This window comes from Lolium rigidum, chromosome 5, assembly GCF_022539505.1.
Source record: "Lolium rigidum isolate FL_2022 chromosome 5, APGP_CSIRO_Lrig_0.1, whole genome shotgun sequence".
NCBI lineage: Eukaryota > Viridiplantae > Streptophyta > Magnoliopsida > Poales > Poaceae > Lolium > Lolium rigidum.
Genome location: NC_061512.1, coordinates 158,552,970 through 158,562,495, shown reverse-complemented (window position 1 = coordinate 158,562,495; position 9,526 = coordinate 158,552,970). Strand labels below are relative to the sequence as shown.

The 9,526-nt window shown below is 45.0% G+C and overlaps 2 protein-coding genes across 2 annotated transcripts in view; one reads left to right on the top strand and one right to left on the bottom strand.

Moving 5' to 3' along the window:
• Nucleotides 1-209: 209 nt before the first annotated feature.
• Nucleotides 210-1,205, top strand: LOC124656592 (septin and tuftelin-interacting protein 1 homolog 1-like). Its single transcript, XM_047195308.1, has one exon. The coding sequence runs from the start codon at nucleotides 210-212 to the stop codon at nucleotides 1,203-1,205; it is 996 nt and encodes a 331-aa protein (XP_047051264.1).
• Nucleotides 1,206-3,215: 2,010 nt separating this feature from the next.
• Nucleotides 3,216-9,526, bottom strand: part of LOC124656591 — a 24,182-nt gene continuing 17,871 nt past the window's right edge. The window contains exons 2-6 of the mRNA XM_047195307.1: nucleotides 8,186-8,558; nucleotides 6,491-6,572; nucleotides 6,246-6,385; nucleotides 5,189-5,444; nucleotides 3,216-3,715 (exon numbers count right to left, since the gene is read on the bottom strand). Of these exons, the coding sequence (XP_047051263.1) occupies nucleotides 3,386-3,715; nucleotides 5,189-5,444; nucleotides 6,246-6,385; nucleotides 6,491-6,572; nucleotides 8,186-8,558 (1,181 nt within the window). The 3' untranslated portion in view covers nucleotides 3,216-3,385. The remainder of the gene's footprint in view (nucleotides 3,716-5,188; nucleotides 5,445-6,245; nucleotides 6,386-6,490; nucleotides 6,573-8,185; nucleotides 8,559-9,526) is intronic.

Sequence of the window (9,526 nt, the reverse complement as noted above, 5' to 3'; positions counted from 1 at the left end):
CAGTACATGTCCAAGTATCGGGCCCAGCTCAGCAAGGCGAACTCGGCTTCGTGTCTTGTCCTGTCCACGTTGCCGGTCTATATAATACCGTATAGCGTACTCGTAGCTCTTGCAAGCATCCTGACTCGACCGCCTCTCTAGGTCTAGACGATCGAATCTCGTTCTGGTTTCGGTTGCCGCGCCTGCTCGCCCCGATCTCCCGTCCCGGCATGGCGCTACTGGCGTCAACAAGTCCGGCGGTGGCCAAGATGCTGCTTCGGTGGAACTTCAAGGAGGGATCCGGCCTGGGCGCGCGGGGACAAGGGATCGTCGCCCCCGTACAGCTCTGCAACACTACAAGCGGCATCGGCTACGGAGAGAGGTCGTACGAAAACGGCCTTCCTGGCACGACGCCGGCGGTCCAAGAAGAGTGGCGCCGGCGGTGCGAGGAGCTTGCACGAGCCCTGCGGCTCGAGGAGGAGTGCTGCTTCAAGACCCTCGAGCTGCTGCTGCGCGACATGACGCGAGACGACGACGCCCGCAGCAGAGCGGAGAGGGCGGAGGCGCTGGCGGCGGTCGTCAAGTCCATGAAGGTGTTTCAGCTGAAGCGCACGCCGGGGATGTGGAAAGCCACGCTGCCTTCTTCTTCAGTTCTCTACATCGTCGAGCGCGTGATCAAGCCGAAGATGGCGGCGGACGCGCAGGAGTGGACGCCGTCGTGGGACGCGGACTGCCACCAGTGGGTGCGGCCGTGGATCCCCCTCGTCGGCCACTTGCCGGACGGCCTCTTCGACGCCGTGGAGCGCAAGATCACCAACCACGCCAACGAGTACGCCGTCATCTCGCCATGGAAGGATTACATGGACCAGACACAGTGGGACACCTTCACCCGGCGCCACGTCCTGCCGTGGCTGACGAGTCTCGTGCGGGAGCTGATAATCGCGCCGCCCAAGCAGATGGACCCTTCCTTCCACACGCTCATGGAGTGGGCGCCCCTCGTGCCGGCCAAGACCGTGGTGTCCATCCTTGAAGAAGAGCTCTTCTTCGACAGATTTGAAGATGCGCTGCGACACTGGCTGCAGTCCGGCGCCGGGAAGCCGTCTTCCAAGGAGGCCGTCGCCTGGTGCACCGGCTGGAAGAACCTGTTTACGCCCGACCTGCTTACCGACGAACGCGTACTCGCGCGTATGGATGCCGTCGCCGACTTGGTCGATACGGAAGCCTAGAACCTCAACCGTCTTTGGTAGTATCTTTGTTGGTAGTCTGCATGCATCGGCTGTAATTTGTCTTTTATAGATTTGTGATAAAATTACAATAGCTCCTTATTTGTAATCATGGTGTGATTATAAATAAATGAGATCATCTTGTATAACTGTTAATTTCTAGCATGATTGTTTCTCATGTTATGAGTTCAATCAGAATTTCAGCTTAATTATGACGTTCTACTTAGGCAAAGTGTTCCCATAATAATTGCCTATTTCCTCTTCAAGTTTGGAGTCAGTACTATTATACACATTCAGTATTGGCGGTGCATATCAAAACATGTCTTCAATCAGAACTCAGAACAACGGACGGGGTTTATAGTCAGAAACTTTGCAGAAATTTACTCCTGTGGTGCGAAGTCGGAGCTCCTGCCTCTCGAGCGGCATTTAGAGAGATGACCTGTGTGGGATCGTCGTGTCGTGAAGATCTTCCTCGACGCGGGTCATGTGCATCTCCTGTTTTCAAATCGGAGCAGGCGGTCTCGGTGCGAAGGGCTATCTGTTTGGCATGAACCGACATGGGCTTCACGAGGCCGCTACGGTGAGGTGTTACTAGGCGGTCGTTTCTTCGGTGAAATCGGAGTCGCTGATTCAGGGGGGATACCGGTGAGCAACCTCGATGACCCTCTCTTCGCCAGTGTGTGTGCGGTGTGCGTTTGCTAGCCAAGGTGGCTGTGTGTTGCCCTCGCGATGGTCGTGTTCCATGACAGTTGCCAAGGATGTTTGTACCGATTTTTGGCCGATTTTGGCCAATCTCTTATACTTAATAAAAAAATGGCAAGCCTTTTGCCTCATTTCAGCTTCTGTCAAATTCGAACTGAAATTGCAGACTTGTTGTCTGTAGCTCACAAGTGCAATCGACACAATTCTGTCATGTTTGTTACTCCATCCAATTCATATTGTTGCTGATTTAGCATAACTTTGTACTAAAACAGTGACATGGATCGAAGGGAGTATCTGATTTGTTGCTTGAATATGTAGTCAAACTCATGGGTGGATCGGATGGAGTATCTGATTTGTTGCTTGAAAATGTAGTCAGACTCATGGGTGGACCGGAGGGAGTATGTGATTTGTTTCCTGAATACGTACTCAGACTCATGGGAACAAACATGAATTATATGTTTTCTTTTTCCTTGTGACCCTTGTTACCCAAAAAAATCGCAAGATGCGTGAGACTGAGAGCTGGCCTAGCTAGGATTGAAAAAGGTGATTGATTTCAGCCGAGAGATCTTCCTGGATGTGAGATCGGCCCATGTCAACGAGGCGCCTGCGGTGACTTCCTTAATTTGAATAATTTGAAGATCCAATCTGCCGACTCAGTATTTCGAAGGTGCTTTGTACTGTGTTTCTCAAAAAAAAAAACAAATCTACACGTGTGCATTAACAAACTCTTTTTTCATCTGGCACCCCACCAAATTTTGATAGATTTTTTTTTTTTGAGGGTTACCAAATTTTGATAGATGTGCCAAAAAAGTTCAGTCAAAATACTAGTAGAGGCCAAAAAAAATTAAAGACTGATCGCGCTCGGCGGAGAGTTCCCATTTGGGAAGTTCATCGACCACACCAAGCTGATTGCTCGCCGGACATCTACCAGAACGACCACGGCAGCCTCTACCATGTCATTGGCACCAGTTTGTGGTTGCCAATGTTGTGATGAACTGTCAAATGAATATTTACCTTCATTTACCAATTTCAGCAAGATTTTGCTGCTACACCCAGATAAAAATTTACCTGAGCAAACTGGTACAACAATAAGACAAATAATGAAATAGGCACGTATGTTGAACAGGGCCTACAAAGATCACATTCATTCGCTTTCAACACAAATCGTTGTATACCATGCTTACATACATAATGTATGTGCAATCACCAATCGTTGTATACCATGCTTACATACATAATGTATGTGCAGTCACCAAATCATCTGCTCCCATCGCATGTCCAGACCTCACCTATAGGTTACAAATATGTCCAGACCAACAAAATCTGATTCAACTCAAAATTCAGGGCAACACTTCGCAGCATCCCATCATAAGCAGAACAATGCTCTTCCTAGTTCGCAACCAAAAGCTAAAATGATAATAATAGCTGCTATTATAAACTAATGTATTGCAGCGTCATTACAGAATTAATCAGTTCCCAAGCTAGTGTCTATGCCAGTGCCTTTTTCTAGAGCTATGTTCACCTCTCATCTTACCTCTGATCTCAAGAATTCTGGAGGCAAAACAGATGAAACCAATGACAGCCATCGCATATAGCGCTCTGTAAGGTGCCAATGCCATGGAGCTAACGAAGGAATAATAGCCACCAAGGAGGTAAAGAAAGCTCGGCCCGACTTCGTATCTTCTCCTTCCAGGTAACGTGAAAGACATACAGCTGGCACTTGGTTGCGCTCCGAAAAGGCCATGCAGAATAACACCCACACAAATTGCAGAATCCACAAACCAGGGAAATCTCGGGCCTACTCCGATTCTCTGTACAGAAAAAGAAACAGGAACAGATTTAAATCATTATTGAGTAAGGAGCATAACATAAGTTGTTGGCTGAGGTAGAGCATCCTGTCAATGTTTTCATGGGATGTCTTGCAGAGTGCCCCAAGTTATAGAATACAAATTGTGATTCTAGAATCAAAAGTATCAATAGTGATAGCCACTTTTTTTAGAAAACGCAAAAGAATTTGCGTCTCATTTCATTGAACAGGAAGGCATCAGGGGTACAACCTCCAAAGAGGAGGGACACACAAACACACACAACGACATCGGGGGTACAAACTCCTAAAACTAGGTGAGGAGGTGCCAATAACTTCAAAATGAAACGACATTAGGCCTCGCCGAGCCTTGCCTCCAGCCAAGAATGGCGAGGTATCGAGACTCGGAGCAATAGGGCAGTGTCATCGCCGTTAACAGACGCCTCCAGGAGACGATTGCAGCTCTAGAACTGTCCATGCCAACGTACCTTGCACCCATGTGCCTAGAGAGTCGGCGGGTGAAAAGGCAGAGCCGGCTGGAATTGGTGTAGCTCTCGACGGGGACGTGCCAGCACTGGCGTACATTGGGTCGGTAGACATTCAATCAGGTTCGTTAGCAATATTGTGATGACATCTATCCCGCAAACGTGATCAAGATGGCGCAGCGGCGCAACGTGATCGGCAGTGCCCATTTAAAATCTGAACCGGCAATGCATTTCCATTTTTTAAAATGGAAGTTGCCGGGCCCCACAACAATTTTCCCCTGGCACCTTTACTTTGCAGTCGCGCACGAGGGCTTACGCAGGCACTTTCGTGCCATATTCGGGTCCCAGATTTTAGCTTGGAGTGAATGCATCAAATGAAAGCCTGATAGTAACATGTTATATATTGAATTACTAACAACTGGATATTGCTGGCAATGACCTATATAGCACATGTTGCCTAAATATTAAGAAGTGCATAGCAAGTAAGATCACCATTCCAGCCAGGATTCATTATCAATTACTACATCCATATCAATGAATAAGGCGCACGCGTATTCCAAGAAGAAATTTGACAGGAAAAATTGAACAAAATCTTGATTAGATTGTACGTAATTAGTATCATTGGGTTTGTATTGAAAAAAACATTTTCAAATGATGCTAATTTTATATCAACAAACTTCATATATTTAGAGTAATTCTTGGTCAAAGAAAAAAAAACACGAAAAGCGAGGGCGCCCTATTCTTTGAAATGGAGGGAGTATATTTATCAACAACGGATACAGGAGCAAATTCACAATTAGTATACGATAGATATAATGGTTTGGAGAAGACACTGGCTAATGGCTTTTGGTCCATTGGGATAGCTACTAACTGGTTACTGGTGCTGCTGGCAAAATCAGTCCATGCTATATGCAATCACTGACGAGGTAATAAGTAATGAAAATGGCACATTGAGGAGATATCCAAAATCATTCAAATAGGTGTGAATGACAAACCTGTAGCCAAGCAACAAGCGAAGGCACAAACATGAGCGTAGCTAGAAGATGCAGAATCATGATCCCATGCCGACAATCGAACACTTCTAGCTGGCTGTCAGTAAAGCTTTTAGCAGCGGTTGGGCTATCATCCATTGGCAGGAGTTGCTCGATCCCATCTGGTTTACTTTTGGATAGTAGAATAGGATTATTACCCATCTTGGATTTATAGAGGCCCTTTTTCTGAGCGATATTACGAAACGAAGCTCCCAAGAAACTGTTACACCACCAAGGCACCCACTTCATCAGTTGAACAACTGGGGTTACATATGTAATAGATATAAATGATACTAGGTCGCTACATTCAGGATACCTCTGCAAATATTTCAAGTACATGCTACGATTCTATATCTACGCATTCAAGACAATGGTGCAAGAAATGCAAGTCGAGTACACTCTTCTGAAAAAATATTTATAAAAAATCCTACACCATAAAGATTCATAAGCAAAGCATGCATACAGAAATGAAGGTCGGAAATTTACTCCTATATAGAGATAACATTATCCACCTGCCACTTCCCGTTTACCAAAAAGTAACTTACTGACTAATGGGACATCTGTCCACGATCTCCATCATCTTGTCTTGTGGTTTTTCAGAATATATAATACTCCCTCCGTCCACAAAAGAATATCTCAACTTTATCTAAATTTGCATATATCTACACAATAAAACACGTCTTCATAAAGTTGAGACATCCTTTTCAGGATGGAGGGAGTATGATTAATTGTATGGTTTTTCTGTTTGAAAATTGAATTTTCAAGTCTAAGCAAATTATAGTGGCTATTATATTTCTTTGGAGATCAATGTGGCACTAGATTGGATTTACTTTGTTACCTGGGTAGCAATAAACCGGAACAGAGCTAGCAGGAATAAACAAGCCATGTTTAGAATGCACAAGTTTTTTTTCTGTACGAAATAAACTCCTGCGTAATTTATGTTCCAGACAGATCATTGTCGAAAAATTTAGCACAGTAACTATAACTAGTGTGTATCAGTTTAAGTTAAAATAAAATGTACCTGCAGAGTGCTGAATGAGCATGGAGCGAATGTGAAAGAAGTAATAGGCCAAGACCAATTGCAGGATGAACAAAGCAGACAAGAGAAATTGTAGCAAATGCTACAACTATATTTGTATTGTTCTTAGTCATCTGCACAATCTTTTTTCAAAAGTACATCAATTAGTATCTGAATATGAGCATCAACAATTAAAAAAAACGAGATCTAAATATCTGCATACACTCATACTTCCAGGAGGCACTTACCTTGAGAGATTGAAATGAGAATGAGAAAGCGAGAAACTGGCGAATAAATGGAGATTGGGTACCGTCCTCCCATGATTGCCAACTGTATACCATTATTACAAGATAAGTAACAGAAAAATTGTGTATGGTCTGTTTTAAGCACACATACTAGTTTCAGAAAATTCATATTAGCTCTACAGACCTCAGCGGCTTTACTATCAGAATTTGAATTGTGGAGAATAATTGCCCAGGATGCAGAATATGAAGTGAAAGATACAGAAATCGTGCATAAACATAGCATTAGAAAAGCTAATTTCTTAAAAGGTCGCTATGGATAAGAAAGACATAATTTGATTCCAGAAACAAAGATTAGATATCTAATAACCCTCAAGACAAAATGTATAGCTACTGCGAAGTCCCTAGCCCAATTCAATACCACAGCTCTAACAATCTCTAGATACAACTCGCAGTTCCTGTTTTCCTCACAGATGTTCTGATACTTAGATGGGTAAATAGTAAGCTCATAGCATAAGTAATATTAGAAATGCAGGCTACGCAAGTCCAGTGCATCACACAACAAAAGTATCAAATATGGTACTACTATAATATTAATCAACCATTACCCTCCAAAGAGAAGTAGGAAAAGCTAACTTTACTCCATACAAGTATCATGTTCGTACATTTGACCCCATAAAATTTATATTGACTTCTTTTTCGAGAAAACGCAAAGCCTTGCGTCATTTCATTGAAAAGTAGGAAGAGAACAAGGTTTTAGATGTTACAACCCACAGGAGGGGGAAGCACAGAAGGGTCTTAGGAGATAAAAGGATTAATGCACATCCCGTGCTCGGCAGAATGGCACGCAGCCTAGCGCGCCGGCCCTGCCCAAAGGCTAGCCTCGTCCCGACAGAAAATTAAATGGTTTACTACCATGGAGAACCCCTGCTCAACCTCCGTCTGGTGGACCCCTAGCTTCGTCTGCCCAAACCTCAATCAACTCGACACACATGCAAATGATAAAGCTGCTTCACTCCCAACAAGCTCGACGAAATGCTAAGAGCAATTCTCTTCCAACAACATGGAGCAGAGAAATGTCATTCTGTGGAGCCGTGGAGGGTCAAGAGGAAGTGCATTCATCTCCTCTTCTCCCACTGCCATATTCACGCGACACCACAGGCATCTTTGATGGTGCTGTCCAGCATGAGTATGTGTGTGCACGTGCGCCCCATGATGCAGTGACTTCTAAACCGAAAGGCGAGCTGTGTGCTGCATCGACCAAAGCCAAGCCCAAGCTCACATGTGCTGGTTGCAGGCTCCAAGTGGCAGCGACAACCCAGCCTATACTGTTTGGTCACTATGGTGAGGTCATGACTTGGGTCCAACTCGATCGAACAAGGAAGAAGACACCTCCGAGCTAGTAGTAGAGAGGAAAGAGAGAGACAGGAGGGAGACAAATCAGGGTGAGAAGGTATGAGATGGATGCCTTCGTGGCAAAACTGGCCTCGGGGGATAAATGATCTGGTACTAAAAATTAGATATTTTAAAGTTCAGGCTACTAATCGAACAAACGTGATAGTCCAGGGAGTGAAGTCGACATTTTAAATACAAATAATAAATTTAAGGCTCCTAGCTCTTAAACAGTATCTGCATCATGATCAAAACATAACAGAAGAAATATCAAAACTGCTTTAATAAGATGTATTTGGGTGTACTAACCGTCTTTTGACGAAGACATGTAGAATAGCCGCGACATACAGAATCAGTTTCGAACAAAGTATCAGCAAAATGGTGAAACCATTAGCAATTATATAGCAGATGACCGTAACAAACAAGAAGGTCCCAAATCGAGGGTTTTGCCCTGTAGTGAGAAACAAAAAGGCAAGGAATAGAAGTATTGGCGTGAAGCAAAGGAACATCCATGGGCTTGACAGTTTCAGGTTCATCTCTATAGCTGACAAAATAGATGGCACAGAACAATCACGCTCCCATGCTGATGATTGCCGCATCAGGCCAAACAGTACTACAGCAATCATGAAACCAAGAATCTGCAAAAGACAGCATAATAGTTTAACACGTAACCATGGGCAATCTTATGCAGTTATCCGGCTACAGTAACTAGCAGTTTTATGCAAATATGCAGGAATCCCATCAATGGTGTAAAACTGAGAGAACAGTCATTCTATAATCATCAATACATGTACCCATTGCAAAGGATAGATGATAGTATAGCAAAAAAACAAAACCTGAGTTTTCCTAAACTGCATATGTAATACGCATGCCCTAATCGCAGGAAGATAAATACATATGTACACCCCGTATGAATTAAGTAACATAATGGCGTGTTTGGTTCACTGCATGAGGCCCAACCAGGCCAGACAGATGCAGGTTTTAAGTGTTTGGTTTCCCGCATGAGGCCTCAGGCCTGGCCAGCATGGCACTTAAAGCACACCTCAGCCCATAGTAGACGGAAATGGGGAACAGTGCCACGTTCCCTGAATCGGGTTCATCGGCCCGGAAACGGAGTCGGGGTCGAGGCAGGGTACGAGCGAGTCGATCGCTGGGACGCGACCCAAGACTCTAAGGAACGACAAAGAGCCTGGAGACTTACCAGGCAACTATGGTGCACTCCTTTTCTTAGTCAACCAAAAAGGATAAGAATCAACAACTCCAGTGGATTCACGTCGCTGCTTGCGGAATATGCCATGTGCCGATGTGCCGTCAGAAGAAGTTCGCGGCGGCCTCCGCAGTGGCCGTGGACGTGGTGGCTGGGGTCCGGCCACCACACCGTTGGTCTTCCTTGAGCACCTTGCATATAGCGGGGAACCAGGGACTGCATCTCGCCTTCTATTTTGTCCGGTGGCAGCGGCAGCGTCACCAATCCCTATTTCCATTCTGTAGGTTTCTGTGGGCAAGGAATAGGGATCGGTTCAATGGAGCTGATACATTTCTTTACTGGGCTCGGCATGGCAATCAAGGCCCATGGTGGTGCACCGTAAGGCCGAACATAGCACAATTCTGCAGAGATTTTCCTTCAACCGAATGTACCATTCCAGAGTC